The sequence below is a fragment of the Papio anubis genome, chromosome 1 (assembly GCF_008728515.1).
Source record: "Papio anubis isolate 15944 chromosome 1, Panubis1.0, whole genome shotgun sequence".
NCBI lineage: Eukaryota > Metazoa > Chordata > Mammalia > Primates > Cercopithecidae > Papio > Papio anubis.
This window is the reverse complement of record NC_044976.1, coordinates 46,173,630-46,186,625: the sequence shown is the minus strand read 5'-3', so window position 1 is coordinate 46,186,625 and position 12,996 is coordinate 46,173,630. Positions and strand designations below refer to the sequence as shown.

General features: G+C 53.5%; 1 protein-coding gene across 3 annotated transcripts in view; it reads left to right on the top strand.

Annotated features, from left to right (window-relative positions):
* TRABD2B (TraB domain containing 2B) overlaps window positions 1-12,996 on the top strand; it is a 229,714-nt gene that overhangs the window by 206,253 nt on the left and 10,465 nt on the right. For all 3 annotated transcript variants that reach the window (XR_004185069.1, XR_004185068.1, XM_031668404.1), the window contains 2 exons: window positions 6,031-6,121; window positions 9,045-9,314. Coding sequence is in view for 1 of the 3 variants with exons in the window: in XM_031668404.1 (XP_031524264.1) it covers window positions 6,031-6,121; window positions 9,045-9,314 (361 nt within the window). In the remaining 2 variants the exon portion in view is untranslated. The remainder of the gene's footprint in view (window positions 1-6,030; window positions 6,122-9,044; window positions 9,315-12,996) is intronic.

The following is a 12,996-nucleotide window of genomic DNA, read 5'->3' as shown; positions in this document are numbered from 1 at the left end:
ATGCCTCTTCCAGGACGAGAAAACTGGAAACCCAGCATACTCACTGGAGAGAAAACATGTGTGCTGGCCGGGGGGAGCCCGTGCTACTTTGCAGCCTTTGTGGGAACATCTGGTTCTCCCCTCCTCCCTCTGCCCAGCCCCTCAACACGGTCCTGAAACTGCCCTGTTAATTGCGTGTTGTTCTTGCTGAGCACTTGCACACTCTCCTCTCCAATCTGGTGAATGTTGGAAGGGACACATGTTTCTGACAATTTCCTGCCCCCAAATGTGAACTCAGGATCCTCCGCAGCTGCCAATACTTCAGAGTGGGTGTAGTAGGACGTGCAGTAAACTGGGACATCTTTGGATTGAAGTTCAAGCTTTGCCTTTTACTAGGTGTGTGACCTTGGGTGAGTCCCGTCCCCTCACTGAGCCTCAGTTTCCTCATCTGGAAACTGGCAACACCTCAAACGGCTACTGTGAGGATGAAATGAAATGACGTTTGAGAAGCATTCTGTACTCGGGAGGCTCACTAAGTATGATTGTGTGTTCAAGTCATCAAAAGAAGGAATCGTAGAGGTGGGAGGACCCGTGAGACCATGGGGCCCAACACCATTTGGGGAAACTGAGGCACAAAGGGAGAATGGAAACTCCCCAAGGTGACATGGTTGATTGATGAGTGAGGTGTTGTAACAGTCCTAACACCAGGACAGGACTCGCTCTACGCTGCATTCCCACGTCAGAGGATCAACAGGGGCTGTCAGGCTGTGCCAGGCTGATGGGAGGCGGGGTAGATCTGGCCCTGGCCTGTGCTCTGCTTACTGAACCTTGTGCCCTGGCACAGGCTAGATTGCACTTAGGAGAAAGGGAGTCTTTTTCTTTGCACTAAAACATCATGGGGGCGGCACCGGGCACCTCTTCCTGTTTGTATATAAGTGTCCTTTATGTGAGACCCTGGCTTCTCTCAAGGTAGACAGGCACCATCCCAGCCCCACAAATGTTAAGACGCAATCCACCTTCAGGCCCTTGATTCTCCTTACTTTGCCTGTCTTCTCTTACATCTGCATCTGAATCCCACTCATCCTGGGGGAGTCCTCTATATATGACTGAATACAAGAGCCCCTTCTCTAGGAAGCCTTCCCTGATGTCCTCAGTGCATTGGTCTCCTCCATGCTTTTGTTTTCATTTCTGGGTTCCCTCTCCCCTCTTTTTCCCTTCTCTCCTTACCTCTCTGTCTCTGTGTCTTTGTATCTCTTTGTCCTGTCCTTGTCTCTTTCTGTCACTTTTTCTTGGTGTCTCTTCTTCCCTCTCTCCCTGCTGTTGTCTCTGTGTCTCTTACTGCCTGTCTCTGGGCCCCTTTCTCCTTCTCTCCACACTGTCTTTCTGCTCCCCATCTGGTCCTGAAGCTCTCTTCCTCCTCCATGCCCCTTTCTGCGAGTGTCTCTCTGCTCTTCTCCCTACCTCTCTCTCTCTCTCTGTCTCCTCTCTCCCTCTCTTTGTCTGCATGGCTCTGTGTGCCCCAACCCCCCCACCCCATAGTCCTCCCTCTGTTTCCTCCTCTTCTCATCCACGAGGCCTCAGCAGATGAAATGGAACGTATCTTCCTGCAGAGAGCTGGCCAAAGAACAGCTGTCAGTGCTGGAAGGGGCTGCTGAGCCGTGGCCAGGAGACCTGGGGAGCCTGGGCAAGCCTTGCAGGCTGAGCCCCAACATTGTGGGGCCCCTTTGGAGACTTTCCATGACCTTCCCTGTAGGTTCCAGGATAGGTGTGGCACCTATTTCAGGATTTCTGACCTTGGAGGCAAGCATAGTTCCTGTCTGCCAGCTCCTGGGGACAGCATGCACTGGGCCCTGACTCAGGGGCTGGTGCAAGGGCCAAATTCCTGGGATTGGTAGAATCTGGAGGAGTACCACCAAAGGGCAGGGCTGAGTTACAAGAAGAGGAGATCCATGAGCTCAGGTCTCCTGGGGATAGGATGAGATCATGGAAAGGATATGGAGTAACAGTTTTTTTCACTCATTCATTCAACACACATTCACAAAGCCACTGCCACATGCCAGACTTGAGTTTACCTGTAGGGATAAAGATGAATCAGGCGTGACCCCTGTCCTCAAAAAGCTCTTAGATCCCCCTCAGGTGGCTGGATGGAAGCACATTCTGACAAAGTCAGTTCTGGGGTGTGAACTAGAGAGAACAAGGAGAGCAATTTCTGCAGTGATTCAGGCAGAAGGTGATGGTGACCTAGGCCAGAGTCAAGCACCTTTAGGAGGTCACATCAGGGGGCCTCTGGGAAGTGATCGTATGAAGGTGAGGAGAGAGAAGAATCAAGATGGGACCTATTTAGGTTGAATAGCAGCGCCTGGTTGAGACACAAGACATTCTTGCAGAGAAGGATGAGTTGGATTCTACAGGTTCTGAGGATGTTTAGGTGGAGATGTCCAGTAGGTCACTGGACAAATGCATCTGGGTGAAGGTGGCAGTTCTAGAGTGGTCAGCATTGTGTGGTTACTGAAACCATCAGGGTGGATGATCTGTCTGTGGGTGAGAAGAGGGCCAAGGGCATGGTTCCCAGGGCTCCCACAGTGACTAGGCAGGCGAAAGAGGAGCCCTCCAAGAAGACAGATGGGGGTCAGTGAGAGAAGTACGGAGAGAACCAGGATGGAATGGAGTCATGAGCACCGGGGCAGTTGCAAGTGTTGCCAACCCAGCTATGGGGTGCTGTGAAACCAAGCCCGGAGAGGGCAGGGTGGTAGAAACATGGGCTGGGGAGTGCAGGAACTGCATTACACAGTTCTAGGGCACAGGTCACATGGGAATGGCGCCTCCTGGAGTTGTGCAAGGAGTAGCCACCTAGATGGAGGTGACCATTCTCCCTGCCCTGGCAGAGGGAAAGGAAGGTGAGTGGCTTAGAGATGGAGAGAATGGGAATTGGAAGGATTATTCCTAACTGGTTTCATTTTCTCAAAGCATCTAAAGTCTTCTGTTTTGGGTCTTACAGAGAATAATAAAGGTCTGGAATGGTTGAGGTTGAGGGGATGGACAGGAGCGCTGGCCAGACATGTGAACCATTGCCACGCAGTGCTCAAGATCCAGCGGGCGTCCTGTGAGGCCTGCACTGTCGGCCGGGCTGGGGCCTGGGCCCTCTAAGTGTCTCCTCTACTCAGCCCCAGAAATGCTCCTTTTGGAGCAGCCACACAGCAGTCAGTAAATATTTGCTGCTGCTCCAGTACAGCCCAAGGCAGGGCTGTTTTCCCTGGCGACCCTTGAAATCCTCTGGGCAGATGCAAGGACCACTGTTGGGCCGGGAGGCCTTGTCTTCGAACAGGTCTCCCTGGAGGCAGAAAAGGAATTGCCTTTGCTGCCAGGAGTAGAGTCCAAGAGCTGCTGGCAGAGTTCCTCCATCCTGTGTGCCGGAGGCTGCCTCTCCCCGTCCCTCTCCAGCCTTGTGGTTCTGTAGGGAAAGGCAAGAGTGGGGATGACCCCAGTCCTGCCAGAGGCTGTCTCCAGCCCATCAGTCAGTACTGCACTCTGGGCTTTTCCAAGGGACACCCACTTCTTCTGCCTCGTTAGGGCTTTACAGTTGCCCCAAGGAGTAGGTCAAAGAACTCTAGGCCCATTTGACACACAAGAAAACTGAGACTGGTGGCAGGGAAGCCATTTGCTTAGGATCACAGGCTGAAGGGCAGACTGAGAGCCTTGGCAGGGCCTGGATCTTTTGTCCTCAATAGCACTAGGTCAGGGCCAGAGCTCTGGAAGGGCCTGTTCATGCCTGTGCTACCCATGCCTCTTCGCAGTTAGCTTCCAAAATGTGCCTCGTTCACCCCCTAGTCATTGCACATGCTGTTCCCCCTACCTGGAACAGCCTCCCAGTTCCCTGCCTGGAACTGTGCCACCCACTCCCATCCTCACCTTGATAACTCTTATCCCACCCTGCAGCTAGCAGTGCTCCCGCCAGGAAGTCTGCTCGATCCTAGGCTGGCTTAGAGGCCCTCTGTGTGCCCTCACAGCCTCCTGTGTGAACGGTTCCCTCTCCATCATACTTAGTGCCCAGATTACAGGATTCCCATTCTCAAGTCTGTGAGTGCCTGGAAAAGGACGCTGTCTCTTCATCACTACCCAGCACAAGATATGCACCCAGGCAGTGTTCATTAAATGAATGAAATGAATTAATGAACACTGGGAAAGGAAATAAGAGAAAGAGGGAGGTATCTTTTCATAAGGGTCTCTGCAATGAAACAAAAACCTTCCTGATAGGCTCTGAGAGCCAGAAGAACCCATAGATATTATGCATAGCAAGAAACTGAGGGCATTAGAGGGTAATAGGCTCACCCGAGGTCTCAGAGTAAGTGTGGTGGATGCCGGACCTATGTCATAGAGTCCTATGACATTCCAAGCCCAGTGACCTTTCCCAGTGATCCTCAAGTGAAACTTCAGAGAGGCAGGGTCAACCAGCCATGTGGCACATAGTCAGGCATGGTCAGCCAGGCCCAAGGTACCTCCAGATGCTCTGGCAGGGCATGGTCAGCAAGAGGGAGATCACAGGGCTGGGAGACTTCCTGAGGAGTTGTGAAACCAGCCCAGGGGTGTGTGAAGCTGGTGGAGCAACACAGTGTCATGGTTGGTTCTCTGCTCCGGCCATTATGCAGTCCTACGCTGGCTTCCTCGGCCAGAGCATCTCTGTTCCCCAACAGCCTGTCCACTTTCTATTCTCCTAGACCTCCCTGGGGCTGTCAGCATGCTAACCTTCTGGCTTCCACCTGTCACCACCATTCACAGCAATTAGAGGAATAGTGCAAGGATCTCCCCTATGGTCTGCGATGAACAGGGAGCAGGAGGGGAGAGTGCTTCCCGAATGAGTGGGGCCACAGGACAGGCCCATGGCAGGAGGGGCCCAGGGGCCCTGAACAAGCACCCAGTGTCCACATTGAGCAGGTGAGGGAGACTGAGGCCCCCGAGGCAGAGGGACATCCCAGAGTGCTGACTCCCAGCAGCTCCTGTGTCCACAGCCACTGGGCCTCCTGAGGGTTCTTCCCAACCAGAGCCCAGGAGAGGCTCCCCTGACTACTCAGACATCAAACCTGCATTCCAACACAGGAAGACGATTTCCACTCCCATCTGGGGCTTTCTACTAAATTGCCCATTTCTGTATTCACTGTGCCTAGTGCAGAACTGACCACAGAGCAAGGGTGTCATGAATGTTTGCTGAATGAATGAATAGTGAGTAGGGGACTGAGATGGAGGCCAGCCCCTCTCCCCACACACACCTCTGGAGGGTTCAGTTCTGTGTTTGTGCCTCCTCTGGGTCATTGTCACTGTCTGCCAGGCCCTGCAATCAGTGGAGGTTTTTTGGTTGCCCCCGCTGGGATCTTACACCGCAATGAGTCCCAGGACCTGGCCCACAGTGTGTTCTCCACAAATGTTGGGCAATGAATTTGTGACTCCAGCCAGTAGGTGCTGAGCCTGTGCAGGGCAGTGGAGATGCCATCTCTGCTCTCTGGGAGCTGAGTGAGGAGGCCCACACGAACACACAGAACCCCACTCCCATGCTAAAGGAGGGAGGCCTGAGTTGCTGGTAGAACTTACCAAGATGAGCCATAGACCTGCTGGGGACTTGAGGATTCCTTGGAGCTGGGCTTTGAGTGACTGCTGGAGGCTGTCCCAGCCTGGACAGTTGGGGGCTGGGGTCAGCTTCATGGTATGAGGCACAGAGGTGCACCAGGAAGCACAGAGAGCCCTTACTACGTGTGGGTAGCTGTTTCTTGTAATCCTCACAGCAAGCCTGGATGTTGCTATTATACCCCATTCTCACTTTGCAGATGAGGAAACTGAGGCACGGGGAGATACAGTTAATGAGCGGCAGAGCCAGGATTTGAACCCAGGCACCAGGACCATGTCTTACCTTCTATGCCATACTGCCTCTCAGGGAGTCTGGGGCATTGACTTTGGTGTAGGTCACTGGCCCAGACACAAACTTAGGGGAAAGCCTGGGACAGTCCCCTATGGCCGGTGGCCTGGCATGTGACTGAGCCCCTTTTGTCACTTGTGTTCCAGGTCACTTTCTGGGGAACAACACAGTCATCGACATCCTGCGGCAGGCAGGGCTGGAGGTGGACCACACACCCGCTGGGCAGGCCATACACAGGTAAGCCACTGGGGCATCTGGGGGTGCCTTGGCCCTGACTGACTCTGCCTTCCTGCCCAGGCTTTCAGGAGAGCTGTGAAGAAGCTTCTGGTGAGGTAGGGGCGGATCTCTACCAGGAAGCAAGAATGGAAAGGCTGGGCTGGAGGCAGGAGATTGGGAAGGAGCTGGTGAGCCGTCTTGGCTGGAGGTGACAGCAGGGCCAGAGCATGGGTGGGAGTGGGAGCAGCGTTAGGACTGGAGAGGTGCTTAGGATTTAGAGATGGTGGGTTGGGTCGGGGGTAGAGGGACTCAGAAGAACTCCTGGGTGTTGCTTAGAAGACTCTGTGGCTGCCCTGGCTCTGAATCGAGATGGTACTGGGAGGATGGGCAGGGCCCTGGTCTCTTTTCTGGGTCACAGTCCCACTCTGTGGCAGCCCTGCTGCCCCACCCACTCCTGGTCCTCACCTTCTCTGTTGCTGTCTCTGGCTACACCCCTCACCCCTAAGTCTCCTGCCAGGGCATACCCACCCTGCTCAAACAGCCACTAGTGGCCATCCGCTATTCCTGCCAGGTCTTCCAACCCCCGTCCCCACAATCTGGAAGCTGCCCGAGGGCAGGGACCAGCTCAGTCCATCTGTGGTTCCACAGCACCAGCAGCAGGCTGGGCATGAGAGCTGTCAGCGAGAGCCAGGCTCTGGGTCCCGGGGAGCCCCAGAGGTCGGTGACAGCATCCTCAGACTACAGGTTTCCATGCAGCCCGTGCTCCAGCATAAAGACCTAGAGTTTGAAGGAAGCTTGGATCCTCATAGCCAATATTTATTAACTGCTCACTCCATACCAGGCTCTAAGATCTTTTAACTCATTTAATCTGCATAACAATCCTGTGAGGTCAGAGCTATGAGTTTCCCCACCTTATCGTTGAGGAACAGGAGGCCCAGAGAGGTGAAGTCACTTGCAGAAGGACACACAGCGGTGTAAGTGGCAGTCCGGCTCTAGGACTGCCAACTCCTATTACTCCCTGTACCAGCTCTGAGTGTGAACCGAGGTCTCGATAAACCCTCACATTGGGACGTCATCCCAGTCTCCCACCTCTTCTCATCTTCTGAGTCAAACTGTCAAGGCTGCTGTTCCTGCCTGAACCCTTTGAGTCCAGCACACATTAGTTTGTATTGGGGACCAGGGGCAAACGTGTTGGAGGGGTGGGGATTCCAAGGTAGCCTCAGGGACAAAGCCTTCTTCAAGTTCCCCTCCTCTCCCCTCAACCCAGCCCGCACCCCAGCAGCCCCAAGGACCTTCCCCTTAAAGCTCATTGTGTCTGTTCTGGCCAGGGCAGGGGAGGCAGGCAGGCCAGTGAGGCTAGCGAGCCTCCTATTCATCTCAGAGCCCAGGCATTAGGGGAGGGGGCCCCCACAGCTCCCCCATGGGCTCTGCTCCAAGGACTCTCAGCCTTAGCCTCCTGCACGGGGGAGCAAGGGAGCTGGCAGGGCGGAGGGGGGCGGGGATGCTGAGGAGGCTCCAACAATAAAAGCCATCATCGGCCACAGGTGCTTCCTGGATCTAGTTTTTTGTCTGACTGTTTTGAATTATCTCCCCAGCAGCTGCGGCATCTCCAGGCAGCCTGAACCCTGAGAATCTGGGGTTGCCATGGGGGTAGGGGAGGAGAGGCTGAGCTGATGGCCTTCTTTCCTTCAAAGAGAGAAGCTCCTCACCCATCGTGCTGTATGAGAGTGGGTTGGGAAGACAGCCTGCCTGCTGTCTTGGGTGCTGCCTAACCTTGCAAGCTGCCCACTCAGCCACAATTCCTGAAACCATTCCCAACCTTCTCCCAGGGTCACATGTCCCTAAAACAAATTCTGTTGGGCCATGGCTAAATGACACTTTAGCGCCTACCTGACAGCCAGGTCTATTTGCTTGTTGGCCAACATCCAAGACAGGCTTATGTGCCAGGCACTGTGTTAAGACCTGGTCTCATTTATCCTCATGACAACCCCATGAAGTAGGCAGTATTATTACTCTTGTGCTATAGCTCATTACTGCTTGAGATCATTAAGTAACTTGCCTTTCATCACACGGCCTGCAGGTTGTGGAGCCGGGCTGTGGACCCACATCAGTCTACCTCCAGCTCAAACTCTGACTACTTAACACTGTCCTTGCTCCACTGAAAAGGTGCATAGGAAATGTGTATTGAATGTATGAATGGAAGGTTGGATGAATAAACCACACACACAATGCTAATAATATTAATTACTTAAATGTTTTGGCTGCTTACTATTTGACAGGCACTGTTCTCGGTGCTTTGCCAGTGTTCACCATCATAATCCTGATGAAGCACCCTGTGAGGTACAGGCTGCAACACCCCCATTTCACAGAGTAGGAGTACAGTGAGGTTAGTTAACTCACCTAAAGTCTCAGCCAGAGTTGTTGAATAAATGAGACCTTGACCAAGCTCAGATACACCCCAGAGATCTGCCCAGGGCTCACTCCCTCACCTCTTCCTAGTCTGGGCTCAAATATCACCTGCTGGTGACCAGACCGCCTTCCCTGAGCAGCACCCTTCACCCCCACTCTCACACCTGTCTCTGTTTCCTTTGCTCCTCAACAGTTGGCAGTGTCTGACATCCCCTGTTTTACTGTCTGTCTTCTGCTTTGGAATGTAAGGCATTGTCTGTTTCCATCATGCTGATACCCACCTCTGAAAAAAGTGCCTGGGACAGGGTTGGCACTCAGTAAATATCCGTCGACTCAACAAATGAAAGCATGACTCAAAGCACTGGCTCTCAGTGCCAGACAAGGTTTTCCTGGGTTGTTGTCACCAGGCCCAGCAGGGGCACCCTGGCACTTTCTCCTGCCATGACAAACTCCCACTGAATTGGATTGTACTCCCTGCCACATATGGATGACATTCTCCAACACATGTGCCCCATGTGCTGTTACCTCTTTCCAGCCCTGCCCCCCAGAGCCCAGCGCCCTCTCCTGAGGGGACCTCGACGAGCCCGGCCCCAGTGACCCCAGCTGCTGCTGTCCCCGAAGCACCCTCCGTGACCCCCACCGCCCCACCGGAGGATGAGGATCCAGCCCTGTCCCCACACCTCCTGCTCCCCGACAGCCTCAGCCAGCTGGAAGAGTTTGGCCGGCAGAGGAAGTGGCACAAGAGGCAGAGCACACACCAGCGGCCACGGCAGTTCAATGACCTCTGGGTCCGCATCGAGGACAGGTGAGCCAGGGAGGGCAGGTCTGCCCAGGAGCTGGGCATCTGCACCCAGGGTAGTATACCTTGAACCCCCCACAGCTGGGCACACTGTCATCAGGCCAGTCCTGCTCTAAGGAAGTGTGGTAGGTGGCTTTATACAGCATGTTCACATCTGATTTTTTAGTTTTATTCTCAAAACAAAAGCAATTCAACAACAAGTACAATTCTCTGCCTCTTAAAGGTGAGTAAATAGAAGCTTTCTTCAGGCGCAGTGCACAAATCTGCTTTGCACTCAGCTGTCCGGGGACACACCTGTACAAACAGGGCGCCATTTGTCCATGGACTGGAGGTAAAACTAGGAGAAAATGGAACAAACTGGCTAACCCAAAAGGCATGAGCTCCCTGTGCCTAGAAGGTGTGAGTAGCCGACACCCTGGCAGGGAGGCTGCAAAGGGGACTGTGCTCTGAGAGAGAGACGGGACAGATGGTGATCAGTGCCCTTGAAGCTGTGGGCTCTGTCTTAGGAGCGGATGGGGGATTTGTGATAAACCTTGTTGAAAATGGGCAGATACAGGAAATCATCCTAATGCATGGAGACCCTTCTGTCATCTTCCTATATGCCCCTCCTGCCACCTCTACCATCCACCTCAGCTTGCCTGTCACCAAAGTCCTGCTGTGACCAGGATGCTGTCTTCCAACCTCTGCCTGCAATCTCAGTACAGAGGAGTTTCCCTAGATTCCACTTTTTGGCAGGAATCTCCATATTTAGTGAACAGTGTTGCTAGAGCACAGGGAATGTCCCCGGGAGGGACCATCAGTGATGGGGTAGAGTCCTAACCACTTCAGTGGCCCAGCCCTGAATATGCCATGCTCAGCAGTCATAGAGTCTCCATCTCAGAGTCTCTATCAGAGGGAGCCTCAGACTCTCCATCTGGACCCTAGAGATCACCATCCAGGATTTTCCCCCGAAACCCTAGAGAGAATCACCTTGGCTACTTGTTAAATAAACAGATTATCAGGTTCCACCGCAGACCTCATGTATCAGAATGTGCAGGACAAGGGCCTGGGAATCTGTATGTTACGTGTACACCTAGAGATTCTTCTGAGTAGCTTTGGGAAACCCTGACTAAACTCTGCATTATAGATGGTGAACCAAGGCCTGAGTCGGAGAGGGTTTGACCAGGGTTACCACAAGGACTCAAGGGCTGCCTCTTGTACTTTGCACTTCCTGAATCTCCTACAGCCAGGTCTCAGAGCCATTGACAAAATGTTGACATGGTCTATCCCATTATCATAAACTGTGGGGTACACACTGTCTTTAAAAGACTTCTAGCAAATAAGAGTCAAGCCCATTGATCCTTTGGGCATTGGTTTCAGAGAACCTTGGGTTACTGAGAAATGTACTTCTGCAGAACCTGGCCCTGTGTATTAGTCTGTTCTCATGCTGCTAATAAAGACATATCTGAGACTGGGTAATTTATAAAGAAAAGAGGTTTAATTGACTCACAGTTCCATATGGCTGAGGAAGCCTCACGATTGTGGCAGAAGGCAAGGAGGAGCAAAGCCACATCCTCCATGGCAGCAGGCAAAGAGAGAGAATGAGAACCAAGCAAAAGGGGTTATAAAACCTTCAAATCTCGTGAGACTTATTCACCACCACGAGAATAGTATGGGGGAAACCGCCCCCCTGATTCAATTATCTCCCACCAGGTCCCTCCTACAACACGTGGGAATTATGGTAGTTACAATTCAAGATGAGATTTGGGTGGAGACACAGCCTAACCATATCACCCTGCCTGCCTAAGGCAGAGGCATTACTGTGGCTATATTGGCTATGACACAGTCGGGTCGCGTGCCCAGCATGGGCCGCCCCCTTCTAATCGGGAGTGAGAGCATAGAGTTACTGAGAGCCACTTTAATCAGTGGCAGGGAGGGCTTGCAGGCTGCCAAGGAGGCCTGAGACAAGTGAAGGAGCTGGCAGCCCATTAAGAGTTCTAATTAGGCTGGTCACTCAGAGCCCTGATCAACACACCAGAGTGATCAGGAGACCTGGCCAGTGGTGGGGCCAGCCCATGGGGTGACAGGAAGCTGGGCTGTCAGCTCCAGCAATGGACCTCCAGCCCCTAACCACGTCTGAAAGGTAAATTTCAGCAAATGACTCCAAACAGCTTCCTTCTCACAATACATAGCTCCGAAACACAAAGCCTGATTTCAGGAGAAGAAAACAGCTTTTCTTTGGCAAGAAGGGAGCCCCTTCTCTATCCCTACAGGTAAATTGCAGTTGGCTAACTTTCTTCCATCTGGTTGGGTTGGAGAAGAAAGTTTCCACCACCGCCTGGCAGCCTGTTTGTTGAAATTTCTTGCCGCTTCCAGGGGAGCAGGCCCTGAGTTCCCTGAGAGACCCAGGGGCAGGGCACAGCCTCCATTGCTCCCAGGGGACTCACCCTCCTGCAGTCCCCAAGTTTCCAATTTTCTAAGAGAAGCAGATGAGAGCTTTCTGGGGGTGACCTGGGGCCCATTGGTAGTCCTTCTAACAAAACCATTTTTGGGGGAGCTTTTACTCCCATGGGGGTGACGTGGGGCCCATTGGTAGTCCTTCTAACAAAACCATTTTTGGGGGAGCTTTTACTCCCATTTCTCATTTTTCTCCTCCGAAACCCCATTGGAGCCATCCCCTCCTCCCCATCACCTCTCCCAGCTCATCTGCCACCTGTCATACTGGCCCTGAGTGCCCTCCCGCATGGCTGCTCCCCAGCCTGGGGTCCTACAGTGTCCCCCACTCTGCTGCTCAGCCCAGATGCAGCGCCTTCACCTTCTTGCCGCCTCAGCCACCACCCTGCTTCCTTGGGACCTGCCGGCCCTGTCCTCACCAGGCTGCGTGCCACCCGAGGTGCCCCGTCCCACCTCCACACCTTTGTCTTGTTCCTCTCTCGCTTGGAGTGGGGTACCAGTGGATATCTGTCAAGCTTCCCTGCTGTGCCAGATACCTGCCTCATTCTGTCCCTTTTTCTGTCAAGAATCCATGGAAGATAGGCCTATTTTATACTGGAGGAAGCAGACTCAGCAGGTTAGGTAACTTGCCTAAAGCCAGGCAGAGAGTCAGGCAGACCTGCCTGACGCTGAGGATCGCTGTCATCACCCAGCACCATGTGGTTGCCATCCCCCCATTCCCCGGCCCAGCTAAGCCCTCCCTTCCTCCACGCAGTGCCGGTGGGTGCCCCTGTCCTGACACAGTAGCACAGACTGTGAGTCCTCACTCATACTCTACGCCGGGAGGCCATGAGGATCAGATCTGGGTTGGGCTGGGAGCGAGTGTGGGAAGGAGGGAGTGAGCCAGGGATGCGCCTGGAGCGCCTGTCCTGGATACCACCTGGAGCAGGCTGGCCTCCCCCTTGCCCCTCATTACCTGAGATGTAAACACACACTGGAGGAAGTTTAGAGAAGCAGTAGCCCATGGCAGGATGATTTATGGGGACCCAATGGAAAGGGCAGATGAAGCGAGTGTCCGCAGATGGCTGTGCAGTGGCACAATATTCTTGAGGAACCCCCACCTCTGAGAGCCAGACTTGGGGGAAGGGCAGGGCTGTGACCAGGGTGCTCTAAAACAAGGCAGAGGTCATTTCTGTGCAGTGTGAGACCCGCGGCACTCTTTCAGTTTCTCCTTTTGTGCAGTTAGGGCCTTGATGGGTCTTTGGAGGTCATGCCA